Source organism: Peromyscus californicus, unplaced genomic scaffold (genome assembly GCF_007827085.1).
Source record: "Peromyscus californicus insignis strain IS unplaced genomic scaffold, ASM782708v3 Scaffold_7__1_contigs__length_154581171, whole genome shotgun sequence".
In the NCBI taxonomy this organism is placed as follows: domain Eukaryota; kingdom Metazoa; phylum Chordata; class Mammalia; order Rodentia; family Cricetidae; genus Peromyscus; species Peromyscus californicus.
The window spans coordinates 118,441,416-118,456,155 of NW_026294595.1; the positions used below are offsets into that span (position 1 = coordinate 118,441,416).

General features: G+C 43.8%; 1 protein-coding gene across 1 annotated transcript in view; it reads left to right on the forward strand.

Moving 5' to 3' along the window:
* The window catches only part of Pcsk2 (proprotein convertase subtilisin/kexin type 2), a 244,891-nt gene extending 235,312 nt beyond the window's left edge, over positions 1 to 9,579 (forward strand). Inside the window, exon 12 of the mRNA XM_052725490.1 lies at positions 8,872 to 9,579. Coding sequence (XP_052581450.1) covers positions 8,872 to 9,358 — 487 coding nt within the window. The 3' untranslated portion in view covers positions 9,359 to 9,579. The remainder of the gene's footprint in view (positions 1 to 8,871) is intronic.
* Positions 9,580 to 14,740: the final 5,161 nt, after the last annotated feature.

Below are 14,740 nucleotides of genomic sequence, written 5' to 3' on the forward strand. Positions count from 1 at the left end.
TGCAAAGCCAGGCATAGTTCCACACACCCGTGATCTCAGCACTGGAGAAACTGAGACCGGAGAATTAAAAAGCCTAGGTTACACAGCAAGACTGTCTTTTTAAAAGGTTACTGCAAGACGTATGCAATGTAAGATGTGAAAAAGCTCTCACAACAGGGTGTGAGAAAAGGCTAAGGCCATTCTGTATCGGGTCCCACATTCGTGAACAAAACAGAAGCAAAGTCTTTCTTATATTTTAGTGAAAGGTAAGATGCAGGCTTTTTTCCCATGGGAATGAATACGCTTCTTGAGTTCTTTGGGCTCCAAGAGGGCATCTTCTTTTATCCTTTACCAGCACAATGGAACCAGTGCCTCTTTCTGAGGGGTGTTAGTGACACACAGTATAAAGCTGGCACATGGTGGGCACCTAGTCAATGTAACTTTGCCTCTTCCTTTCTTCCATGATTTCAAACATTCCTAGCTCACACTTTAGGAAAAAGTAAGATAGTAATCTCTTAAGACTCAGGAAGAAATAATTGTCTGGTTCTTGTGTGAATTCCAATTTGTGCTTTATATTTAAAGCATACTCCGATGGAAAGGTTTGGGTGTTCATCCTCCAGTGAACTAGCATATTCTCATGGGGGACAATCCACCTGTGAGCAGGCATTCTCCCATAGGTGAGCATCCTTCCACTGATGAGCATTCTCTATAAATGAGCATTCCCCCATGGATGAACATTCCCCCTAGATGAACAGTCATTGGTGAACATCCTCCGTGGATGAACATCTTCCTTGATTGAGCATCCTCCCTGAATAAGCATCCTCCTTGATTGAGCACCCTCCTTGGTTGAGCATCCTTCCATGGATGAGTGTCCTCCCATAGATGAACATCCTCCCTGGATGAGCATCCTCCCTGGATGAGCATCCTCACTGTCTACTCACTGAGTCCAAGAAAGTGGCATAAAACACATCCTTGCAGAACCCCCACACTTTCCCCATGAGCCATTCCATTATCTCATAAAGCATCACTTCAGTCCATACTGAATAGGAAAGCAAAGACTCACACCAGGACCCATGGTCATCTAAAAGCACAAGCTCCAAGTGATTTTATCGATACATGTATCAGGTAAATGCATTAAAGCCAGCCTCAGAGGCACCAAAATGCATCGGTGTTTAAGGGAAGAAAAGTTAGCACTTCCCCCTTGGATTGATTTGACCAAGAGCAAGCCCAAGTTTGAATTCTCCATTTCTCTCCCTGTGTCTTTCATCTGTCTGCCAATATAGTTACTGGCTTGTCTGTGTTTGTGTCTGTGTCCTGTGTCTGTGACCATCACTATTGCTGTGTGGGTACCTATGCCTGTGTGCTGCCTAAGTGTCCCTAGCAAAGGACTTTGGTCTGTATTCATTAATCAGCATCACATGAGGAAGGGATGAGGAATGCTTTATAGAAATCTTTAACAGCTTTGCAGGGGATTAAGTTATTTGCTTCAACTGACCCTAAAGCATTCAATACTGCAAGCATGCCTCTATCAAATATCTCTATGCTGCTTCCAACATTTATTGCAGATATTTGTTGTATAAGGTTGCTTTTGGCCTGTTTGCTGTTTTCAACAAATGATTATCATAACATATGTGCATTGCTCTCTGGACCAGATAATTTAAGATTTAAGATAATTTAAGATGGATAATTTAAGATTGAAGCTATCCATTAGCTTAAGCTGTAAAAGCAGATTACATGGGAAATCTAAGACAAGTAAGATTAGTTGTTATACTGTTCTCTTAAAAGTAAGTTAAACAGGCTGAGTACACAGCAAAATATCAGGCTAAATCTTAAGTGACCTCAAGTTGTATTCTTAACTTGGCTGTAAGGTCCGGTAAAAAAAAAAAAAAAAAAAAATTCTAGTCTCTTAGAATATAAGAGATAAAAATGGCTACTCTAAAGAGTTTCTGGAAGCTTTTACATATATTGTATGTAGCCAATATTACCCTGGGAGATGTGTTCTATCACTGTTACCTTTTACAGATGAGGAGGCTGAGATGCAGAAGGCAGGAGAAATACGGTCAAGGTCAAGGGAGACCAAACCAGGACTAAAGGAAAGGGCAAGGCCCAGGCTCTTTTCACTATATGACTCTGACCTTAATTCATTGACCAAATGACCTACCATGTTCTCGGACCCTATATCCGGCTCTGTGGCAGTCCTGCTGGGAGCTCAGTGGTGTCTTTATAAGTCAGGGACTGGCAAAGGTTGAGGGCATGCTGATGGTCACCTAGCTACTGAGTGGCTAAGACTGGATTTGAATGGAGGCCATATGGTCCCTTCTGTTTCTCAGTGAGTCTGCACTGAAGGGGGTGATTCCTGGGGGGAGGGGGTTTCCAATACATCTCCTGAAGACTTGAAAAGCTACCTATGGAGTGGTTCCTCCCTGCACACACACCCCAAAAAAGCCATAACTGCCATTGTTGATACTTTGTCACTGTGGCTCATCCAGTGTCCTCTGGAAGTAACTGAACAGAGAGCGCTGGGACACAAGACTGCCTAGGTTACTTAGGGCTCAACCCTACTCAGCAGAACTACCTGTACCTGAAGACAGTTACAGAAGCCTTGACTAGTGTGTCTCTTGGTAAAGTTTAAAAGAATTTCTTGAGAAATTTGGAGGCTGTGAGGCTTTATGGGTAGTGACATGTTTTCTAGCTGCACCATCCAAAATAATAGTGGATGGCTGCGGAGCACTGGAGTGGGAGAGCTGAGTGACTACAGTTTCTATTTGATTTGATTCCACGTAGTTTATGCAGAGGTAGCCACCAGCAGATAGTGGCTAGTGTCGGCACCAAGACTCATCTACAGTTCTCCTTGGCCGGAGAGTTGCGGAACAGGGCAAACAGAATGGGAAATGGCAATTTAATAAGATCAGCAACACGCAGAGTGTCAAGAACTCGAGGCTAGGAGCATGCCTGGCCAGTCCATGTTACAGCCTTGGACTTGTGCTTCTGTTGCTGGAGAGCCACTATCCAGTCCTCACACACAGACAGCATAGCATCATGGTCTCAGAGAACTCAGAGGCTGGACAGGAGAGCTTGGTGGGCAGCGTAGGGTTGACCATGCCCTCTTGACAGAGAAGGCCCTGACGACCTGGACTCACACTTGGCAAGGAGCTTTGATGGAGGAATGAACAGCCTCCACAACTGCCACTTCCCACGACACTCAGGCTGCACACAAACAGCTCATAAGGCAGAGAGAGCACTAAGAGCGGTGATTGTCAGGTATATGGGTTTCCTTGGCATTTATCTTCCCAGAGAAGGAGTCAATTTGAAAAGCAATTTTCTAAAGAACTTTATCAAGAGACTCAGTGAAGGGTGCTCAAGGAGGATCAAAGGGAAAAGAAAACCGGCTGTGACCAGCTGTGCCAGCCATGTGCAAAGGACAGAATGAACTCGGCTGCCCGGTCACCTGTGCAGAGGGGAGCACTGAGCTCAGGCCACTCCCACCTCCCACCCTCTGTGCACCCCAAGGGAACCGTTGCTGCAGCTCCTCTAGCTGAGTGTGTGTTCCAACTGAATTCCAGACAAATTTGGGGAAATGTGTTAAAACCTGATGTGAATGCCAGAAGAGGCATGGAGGAGAGAGGAAAAAAAGTGTGCTTTGCCCCATAACACCTGCGCAGCCCTGTCCAGCACTTCTGACACACAGTGTCTTCCTGTGTGGGTCATTGGGCCCCTGACCCTATCGTGTGCAGAAAAGGAACCCCCAAATGAACACCCCACTGGGAGTGCTCACAAATGCAAGACTGTGGGCATTGTATGTACTTGGAAAAGAGTGGCTGTTGTCTGTGGCTGAAGAAAGAATCACAATTAGACAGTTGAGGGTGTCCATGGCACAGGCATTCCATGGGGCGCACTGAGAAATGCTGCTTCTAGGCAGGAGTCAACTGACTGCTTGCTTAAAGCAATATACAACAAGATAAAGGTATGAGCCACCCCCAGACCCCCGGGGTTTTCTTTAGAGCACCAGGCTTTTGTGCATCTCCTCCTGTAAGGTCAGCTGCTCTGAAGTGTCTTGGTGAGTGTCTGCATTGAAGGTGTTCCAGAACATGGCCTAAGAACAGGCACTCTACGACTATTCAAAAATATCTACTCCACAGCCACCTCCTATTTTAACTTCTTCTGAGCTAACTCTTCCCAAGCACAGATCTTATTTTTCATTTCATTTTTTCCTATTTCTTTTATAAAAACAAGATGCCACCACTGTAGTAAGACCAAAATACAAGTGAGGAGAAAAAAACTAAGTAAATAAGAAACCCCTGAAAAATATAGTTATCTCACAGTGTGGAGGCTTTGTTCCAGGACCATAGATGCTTGGGACATCAATGAATACTCCTCCTGTAAAACAGTGTCCTACCATAACCTGTGACACACTCCCCTGTATGCTATACCTCATCTCTAGACATATATATAAAATAAAGTAGATGTTACAGTTCTTATACTGTACTGTTTAGGTAACAATGACTACAAGCTAAGGTGCTCTCCTATCTTATGATTCTCTTTTTCCCTTTCTTTCTTTTAATTCTCTCATATATCCCCTCCTCTCCTCTCCTCCTAGTCCCACACACACACATCCCTCTCCTCCAAATCCACTCCTCCTCTGTTTCCCTTCAGTAAAGGGCAGGCCTCCCAGGGATATCAACCTAACAAGGCATAACAAGTTACAATAAGACTAAGCACATACCCTCATATCAAGGCCAGACAAGGCAACTCAGTAGGAAGAAAAGGGCCCCAAAAGCAGGCAAAAGAGTCAAAGACAGCCCTTACTCCAACTGTTAAAAGTCCCATAAGAACACCAAGCTTCACAATCATAACATATATACAAAGGACCTAGATCAGACCCAAAGAGGTTCCCTGTTTGTCCGTTCAGTCTCTGAACCCCAGTGAGCCCTAGTTAGTTGATTCTGTGGACTGTGTTCTCATGGTGTCTTTGACCCCTCTGACTCCTACAATTCTTCCTCCCCCTCTTCCGTGGGATTTCCTGAGCTCTGCCTGTGGGTCCTACCTCTAATTCTTAGACAATCAAAGAAATATGTTCCATTTTCTCAAAAGGAAATAATGTCACTTTTCTGCCAAAATCTCTACAAACTCACTTGAAAAGTGAACATCCCTGAGTTACTCCAGTCCCTAAGTATCCTGGATACTATTGGAACTCAAAAACAACTTCTCTGTGACCAGAGATTCATCTCCTATATGGACTGAATCATTAAGATAATAGAGTACTGGAGGTGGGTGGTGGTGTTTTGTTTTGTTTTGTCTTGTCTTGTTCATTGTTTGTTTTGCAACAAGGCCTTCCTATGTAGCCCAGCATCAATTCAAACTTGTTATGTAGCCCAGGCTAGCCTGAAACTCATGCTTCTCCTGTTAGCGCCCCATGTGCTGGGATTACAGGTGTGCACCTCTATACCCAACTAATAATGACTTGCGTTCAGCAGATATTAAGTGAGTTCTGTGGTATCAAGGGCAGTTATTACAGGGAACATCCTAGTTGTTGGCTGTGAGTTTCCTTATTGAACTTTTCAAGGGAGCCCATAATACAAGGTAGGAATAGGATATAACATTCAGACTCACGCCATGCTTCTTCCTGGCATCATTCTTTGCAAATCCCAGCTCCCTCAGAGTCCACCTTCTAGAGTCCTTCTTCTAGACCTGCTCCTATCTTCACAGAAACCCCATGGCAGACTATAGAATTTCCCTAATACCGTAAGGTGCCAGCCATTCTAGAGACCACCAAAAGGATGGCCAGAAATCCTGCATTGCCAAATCTACACTTTCCCAGAACCTGTGAGTCAGGAAGAAACTGACGACCATAAAAACAGAAGCCCAGGAACTCTCTCACATCTTGCTCTCCTTATCAGGTTCAAATTCAACAAAAAAAAACAAAAAACCAGTTTCCACCTCTCATGTGTGGGAGTAACTATCAAGATCAATGAATAAAAAGTTAATTAAATTAAAATTTTAAAGTAGAATTTCAGCTCTTCACTCATGCTAGCTGCATTTTAAGTGTTCTGTTGCCATATGCAGCCAGTGCCTACTGTACTGGAATGCACAGGTACAGAACACTTCCTCCACAGTAGGAAGTTCTATAGGCCAGTGCCAACCCAGTCATTTGAAAATACATTCTGTATACACATGTGAATATAACCTGACTTCCAAGGCTGGTTTTATGACTGCTTGCCAACAAATTCTCAAGAGCCTAGGACCAAAAGGCCATTTCCCCCACCACCCCTGGCTCGCCATAACCAGTGGTTGCTTCCTGTGTTAAGGAGCTTTGATGCTGCCTCGCTCGTGGAAACACGTATTTTCTACCTGAGTTACTTTGACAGTTGCCATGATAAAGTACCCTACCCAAAGCAACTTATCAGGCTACCATTCAAGGTCACAGACCATCATGGCAGAGAAGTCACAAGAGTGGCAGCATGAGGCAACTGGTCAAGTTCCATCCACAGTCAAGAAGCAGAGAATGGTGAATGCCAGGACCCAGCTTATCATACAGCCCATCCAGAGAATGGTAACAGCAACTAACCTAATCAAAATAATTACTCAGAAACATTATCAGAGGCTAATCTGAGTCTAAATGATCCCTCCCAGATGTGCCTGGAGCCTTGTGTCTGTCCTAGCTGGTTCTGGAACCAGTGTTAATTGCCAATTGACAACCACTGTTAACCATCACAGTTTTCAAATGGCTCAGGAGAGTATGCCTTGATTAATCAAACATAGCATGTGCTTCCAAAAACCCTTTCGAGCATGTGATCTCAGTTCCAAGGGTACTACAGAATCAGGCTTAGCACCAAGTTGGTTCTGTGTGATGAGCATCTTTTTGTAGATGTGTTCTACAAGATGCATGTTTTAAAAAACCTATCATTCCTTAAAAACAAACAAATATGTATTATTTGGAGCTCTAAATGCAAAGCCATGTAGAAAGGGGGTATTCCATAGACATGGAGTCAGGGAAGAGCCCTAACACATACTATGTGGCAGGCACTGTGGTTGGTGCTTTTACACAGTCATTAACCTCACAAGTCCACCCGCAATAGTCACACTTCAAACGCAAAATTTTCCAGTCTCTCATAACCCGTAAGTGTAGAAGCTGTATCCTAATTCAAATAAGTGTGTCCCCAGACTCTGTAGTCTTCCCATCGCACCATGTGGTCCAAAGTAGTCTGTGTCTAGTACAGGAAGCTTAGAGCTTTGCACATTCAAAGACATCCCTCAGTGAGAAGTTGCGCTGTAAGGAGAGGTGGCATGGAGAATGCCTGGGCTGGCCTCTCCAACTCTGGTCAAACACACTCCCAGAGTGGCCAGATCTTTCACTAGAATGAATTAAACCAACTTCGGCATTTTTAGTGGTAGAACAGTTGAACTTCCCTAGTCTAAGAATCAAACATGCTCCAAGATTCGCATGATACCCTAAGTGGAAAATCTCACACTGGCTCTCATGTGACAGATTCTGGTCAAAGCACCACGGCATAGATAAAAATATTATTTTCAGGATGGCATATAAGGATATGAAACATACATGAGTTCTCTATTTAGCCTTGGCTTCCATCTCCACAATGCATAAGCACATATTCCAATATCCCAAATCTAAAGTCCTTCTAGTCCCAAGCCTCTGCGATAGGGAGTATTCAGTCTGTAGGAACCATTAAACCAGCAGCAGCTCCCACTTATCAAGGTCTACAGCACTTTAAACGAAAGGCACGATGGAGACTTCTTTTTGCAGTATCCATGCAGCTATCTGTCAATGCAGAGCCTCATAACTGGACAAAGTACTGAGAATAAGTGATATTGAGTACTCAGCTCTAAATGGAACACTTGTACCAAATCCCCAAGACGCAGAAAACACGGGGAAGAGAGGACAGAATGTAAGAACCAGAGGATAAGGGAGAGAGCTGGGAAATGCTGTTCTCTGGCCTTGACATGGCCGTTGCATTTCTAAACGCACAGCAGCTGTGCTCACCTGCACACAACCTGCACAAGCTGGAGCCCTTAACATTCCAGCCAAGATAAGAGAGGGGCCCGTGGGCCTCCACCCCTTCCTGAGGAGCTTCTGGCAACTGATAGCTGCTCTGGGAAGGAAAGTCATTTTTATTCAGGGTGTGGCCACCTGTAGGTCACCCATGCTCGGGTGGACAGCCCCACATCCATGTATGTACAGGCAGCATTAAGCGGATTTAGTGAGTTGGCCTGTTTTTTTAATACATAAAAGTAAAATGGGAGACACGTTGGGGGAGTGGGATGGGAATGAGGGGGATAGATACGATAAAGATACATTGTATACATGTAGGAAATTGTCAAAGAACAAATTTTAAATGTACTTTAAAAAAGAAAAGAAAGTCATTATGAACTGTTGCCTCCATCTGAGTCGCCCCTAAAGTTAACCCTAGGACAAGACCTTGCCAGTTTGGGACATTGAGTCATTCCACTAAGAAACAGGGACGCCAGAGAACATTTATGGAACACATCTTGTCAGTCATTGGTAGAGGACTGTCCCTGAGGAGCTAAATCCCTGACACTTTTAGGTGTCCTTCACACCGACTGAGCAGATGCCTACGATGTTGGCAGGGAAGAAGCTGGGAGACAGCTGAAGTGGAAGGTGGGCAGGCTACGAGGGAGCTGTAGTTGCAGGTGACTCAGAGAGGGCTTAGATGTAAGGACACCAAACTGGCTCCCTTTCCTTTACAGGGAAGGTTCCATGCTCAGATTCACAGTTGATGTGAAAATCAAAACCCAAGTCAGTCTCAGTAATTAATCTCAAAGTGCTTTCTCTTCCTGCTACAGACGGTGTCTCGAAAGCCCTTCTCATGGCCTGCCTACCTTCTCTTACCAAATCCCTTCTCTCTCTGCCCTCAGGAAAATACCACCCACTGGCAAGTTGGTACTGACCCTCCAAACAAATGCATGTGAGGGGAAAGAAAACTTCGTACGCTACCTTGAACATGTCCAAGCTGTCATCACAGTCAATGCGACCAGGAGAGGAGACCTGAACATCAACATGACCTCCCCCATGGGCACCAAGTCCATTTTGCTGAGCCGGCGTCCAAGAGACGACGACTCCAAGGTGGGCTTTGACAAGTGGCCTTTCATGACCACCCACACCTGGGGGGAGGATGCCCGGGGGACCTGGACCCTGGAGCTGGGGTTTGTGGGCAGCGCACCACAGAAGGGATTGCTGAAGGAATGGACCCTGATGTTACATGGCACACAAAGTGCCCCATACATCGATCAGGTGGTGAGGGATTACCAGTCTAAGCTGGCCATGTCCAAGAAACAAGAGCTGGAGGAGGAGCTGGATGAAGCCGTGGAGAGGAGTCTGCAAAGTATCCTGAGGAAGAACTAGGGCCATGCTTCCATCTCCGCCACCCCCTCCTTCCTGTCTCTGCCTTCTGTCCTTGCGCCAGCGTCCTGGCAGCCACCAGCCACCCAGCAATTCCTGTTACCCCCACACAAGCGACCCCAGCCTGGTCTGCAGCCTTGCTCAGTGTCAATGATTCTTTTCACTACAATGGAAGCAATCGTTTTTATTCTGTAGCCCAAATATAGCGTTCCTACCAACATCTATGTCCTATGTGTGACTCGACCTTTATTTCTGCCACGTAAATGGGTGATACGCTGTAAACAAAACAAGGACAGCTGTTCCCTCAGTTTTTTTTCATATCTGAGAAGGAAAATGCACCTAAAAAGCCTCACTTGGTGACTCGAGAACAACCGTGGTCTCAGCTGAGGTGTTTTTACTTAGCATGGGAATGAAAGGTGACAGAGGGTGACCCAGCTCTAGCACAGGGGTGGGTGGTGGCTTGAACTAAGCAAGACTATTCAGGGCTGTAAATTGAGGTGCATGATGAAAAAGATGCTGTCCCCAGGGAACCCTAAATACTGGACAGGGTGAGGAAATTTAAAAGACATGAACACTGAAAATTTACCCCCAATACCCAGCCCGTGTTCCTTCTGTTCTGCCAGGATGACGTAAGACTGAAACATGTGGCTTTTCTGTCAGCAGCGGCTGCTCTGAGCTGGGACAGAGTTAACTGGAGCAGCCAACATGCCTCTCTTACACAGAGTTCATCCACACACCTTCAGTTTCCTGGTACTCTTTAACACAGCCATCCAAGAGAGAAAACTACCAGGCGTTTCTAGCAGCTGTCTGACACGGGGCAGTTTACTAGTTTTAGAAACAGGAACATTCGCTTTCCCGAGTTTTAGACCTCCGTGATGTGACACAACCAAGAGGCAAAAGTTTTTTGGTTTTGTTTTGTGTTTTGGTTTACTGTTGATAACTTTGCCCACACCCACCTGTGCTTTGATTTCCCAAAAGTATCACTGGAGTGCAATATCTCCCTCCCTCGAGTTGTGATTTCAGTGACGTACTGGGAAATGGGCCTCTGTTCCAGAAGAAGCCAGTAGATGAAAGAGGTACATCAGAAGACCCAAGTGACCACATTCAAGTGGACCTATGGTTAAAAGGAGCCTGTTCCACTGAGAGGGACGTGTGCCACCTCATTCCCCATAACTGGGGGCCAGAAGGGAGCAAGAGATGACCTCTTTTAGGAAAGCAGATATCATCTTGGCAACTCAAACCCATGAGAATATCTAACAAGCACCCCCAAACTGGACAGTTGTCAACCTTCAAAGACACCATTTCATTCCTGAACAGTTTTTTTACCAAACTAACCCACTGTCACTTGGTGTCCCCACCCACAGATTGGTTTCTTGCTCAAATCTCAGTGTTCAGTCATCCCATCCCCCAACCCCAGCCACCCCAGGCTCTCACCCTTCCTTCCCTTGAAGCACACACGGAGTCTGGAGTTACTTTACTGAAGCCAGCAACTCAGAAGCACTGGGGTTCCATTCCCTGAGGGGGGCAAATTTAAGAGAGAATTCTGGAAAGCTTGTTTCATTCCTTTTTTCCACCATATTAACAAGAACTTTTGTCTTCTCTGGCACCTTGTAACTTGCCCTGTATCATGCTTTTGAGTGTAATAATATTTATGATTTTTAAAAGAAATTTATTACTTGTTGCAAAGGTCTTTTTAAACCACCTTAGATTTCAAGAAAAAAATGGTAATCATTGAAAATTCATTTCACATTAATGGTCTGGAAATAAACCAAAGGACATTATGTGTGCATGTATGTATAAGTGCACACAGAAATATATATACATATGTAGACTATATACATGTGTATATGTGTGTATATATATACTTGTATAAATGTACATACACACATATACCTAAATATGTGTGTATTCTGTATGTATTGAAGAAACAGACACCATATACATCTCTAAAAGAGTATTCAGAAAATATCATAATGATTCTGGCTGAATAAAAAGCCAGTGGAGATTCAGGTAAAATATCTGTTCATCTCTTCCCACTATAACACCTCTGTAATTTTGAAGCTTTCTGTATAAACGTTGTCTTATATAAGCAGCAGAAATATGAAATAGTCGTCCATATTTTCACATTTGTGGTATAATTTACGAAATTAGAGAGTAACTTATCAGCTTCTTAATAGAAAAAGCAAGTTTTGATATGAGTATATAGTACATAAAAGTATATAATGCTAAATATAAATATTTGGTCTCTTTTTCATTTTCGGCATCAGTATTACCACAAAAATATGTCTAGATAGTGATGTTTTTATGATGCCCCTGATTCTAATGCAAGAGATAGTTACTTATTTTAAAAACTGAAAATAAGCAAATAACAATCAGGTTAACATTGTTACTCCGTGACAAAAATTTTTAAGGAAATTTTAAAAAATATGTTGTAAATTAGGAGGCTCAACAATAAAATATACCTTCCAGAACATATGTGGGATGTGCTGTATCTTATACAAAACACTTCCACCCATTGTAGGAGTCAAAGCTAGATCTTAAAAGGCTGCTTTAGCAAATATGCATGACAGATGTGCAATTAGCAGATAAGTCACGTGAAAATTATGATCAACAGCAGCATTTCTGAGACTCCAGTTACATCTGGTAGTGGGCTGCAAATTCAGGGTAGGTAATAAATACCAGACCTTCTAACAGAAGAGAATAAGTCAGTCATGTATATTAAGTACTGTTTCTTGAGGCACCTGCTCCCAGTGTGTGTGTGTGTGTGTGTGTGTGTGTGTGTGTGTGTGTGTGTGTGTGTGTGTGTGTTGGGGGAGGGGGGACTGAGAAGGAGAGAGAGAGAGAGAGTGTGTGTGTGTGTGTGTGTGTTGGGGGAGGGGGGACTGAGAAGGAGAGAGAGAGAGAGAGAGAGAGAGAGAGAGAGAGAGTGTGTGTGTGTGTGTGTGTGTGTGTGTGTGTGTGTGTGTGTGTGGGGGAGGGGGGACTGAGAAGGAGAGAGAGAGAGAGAGAGAGAGTGTGTGTGTGTGTGTGTTGGGGGAGGGGGGACTGAGAAGGAGAGAGAGAGAGAGAGAGAGAGAGAGAGAGAGAGAGAGAGAGAGTGTGTGTGTGTGTGTGTGTGTGTGTGTGTGTGTGTGTGTGTACAGGTAAGCATCTGTCTTTCTGCCTGCCTGAGCATGTGTACTGGCCCATGATGTAAAATGTATGTCTTATTGTAGGCCACGATCAGATCTCTTTTAGAGCCGAGCATGGTAGCACCCATCTTTAATCCCAACATTTGCGAAGCAGAGACAGACAGACCTCTGTGAATCAGAGGCCAGCCTGGTCTACATAGTGAGTTCCAGGATATCTGGGACTATATAGAGAGATGTCTCAAAAAAAAAAAAAAAAAAAAAAAAAAACTTAGAAAGATGATTCTAGAACACACTAAGCTAGATGAAGTTATACTATAAGAACAAACAGACACAAAATCTCAGTGACTTAATGCAAAGGTTTATTTGTCAATCCCATGAGTTCAAATGAGGGTTTAGGTAACTCCAAAACTGCAGATTCCTATACCCTGAGAAGGGATCTAGGCCATTTCAGTCTCATGCTTTGCTGTCTGAACATGGGGTTGCTAAAATCACCAGGCAGCTTCTCATCCTCCCTCTCTGCTCAGGAGGATGTGCATACACTCTCACCCACAGCACCAGCCAGTTCTCATCAATGAACTTCCATGAACACTGGGTAACTGGGAAATGTAGGACAATTAGTGAGCTACTCAGTGGACATGGGATCCCCTACCATGGTGCCTGATCTGTAAAACAAGTTCTTAATTCTGATTTACACAGTAACCGCTCCTCATGGGTGGTACTGTGCATTATTGCAAACTAATTGTACCTCACCGCCATGTGACCATATGTTAATTCTAAACATTGTTTTAAAGTAATTCATTGTAAACCATTTATAATGTTCTCTGGTCCTATATTTATTAAACTCAATTATTAAAACTTCAAGTGAACCTATGACTAAAAACAGATGTGGAAAGATATAACGCCCACAGTTTGGCCTTGTGACACTGAAACACTACAAACCAATACTTTTGTTCATGCATTGATACCCTAAATATTAAGATTTGATTGTGTGTGTGTGTGTGTGTGTGTGTGTGTGTGTGTTCTCTTTGTTCACTCTCTTTCTTAATTTGTTTTATGTGTACGCACATTTTACCTGGGTGTCTGTTGGATCCCTTGGAACTGGGGTTACAGATGGTTATAAGCCACCGTATGGATGCTGGGAAACGAGCCTGGGTCCTCTGCAAGAGCAACAAGTGCTCTTAACAGCTGAGCCATCTCTTCAGCCCCAATTTTAAAAATTCTTACAGAGTTATTACTCTGTGCCATCATTACCCTTGTCATTATAAATTAAACATGGGTTTCCATGTGATGAATGCATTCATTGATTCAAGTGATTATATGGAAACCACAGAGTGCAAAACCGTATAATCAAGTACTTTATAGTTAGATGGAAAGAGAAATGCTAAATTAGGAGATGTGTTGAATTCTTTTGTTGCTGTTGTTTTGGGGGTTTTTGTATGTGTTGAATTCTTGTGTTGAAATACTTCATAGCCACAGTGTTTACAGATGCAAGAATCTAATTTGCTTTTTAGAAATAATAAAAATAAAACTACAAAGATTTTAGGAAGAGTGGATATAAGCTTGAAATCAATAACATCGGCACATGTCTCCTGGGCCAGTGCAAATGATGTGCTTGTGTCTAGTAAAGTGGTTCTCTGCCTCGAAAAAAGGAATGAGTTGATAGAAAGGATGGGGAAAAGGATACTCAGCCTATGGGGGATTAAATACATGGAGGGGCAGGCTGGCGGGAGTTGGCATAGAGAGACTGGCACACAGGAGAATCCCAGTCTCTGAAGAATGGGAGTCTATTGAGAATGGAGACCAGTGCAGTGGGTAAGCCATGCCCAGAGGCAGTGTCCTAAATACCACCCCCTGCCAATGGCCCCAGTCCATGTCCTTCTGGTGTCTCCTTCCATATTAACTGCATCTTAAGGGATGGACACACACACCTGGATCCAGAAGAGCTCTTTCTATTGTAAATTAGTCAGTGACCAATTGAGTTTTTCCTCTAGTCTCTTATTTTCAGTTAAACCCTTTCTTTTCATTTAAAAAGCTCATCAGATTTGATTTCAGATTTCTAAGAAATCAAGAAGCAAAATCTGATCTGGAGGTAAATTCTCTAGGCCACAGTGCTAACTCAGCCCAGGGAGGTGAGGGCTCTGTGTTGCTGAACTAATTCTCAGCCTGAGTGAACTGGGGCAGGAGTAGGGTGAGAAGGCAGTTAGAAATCTCAGCCCACAGAATTCAGAGGTCAGAGCAGTCCGCAGTCCAATGA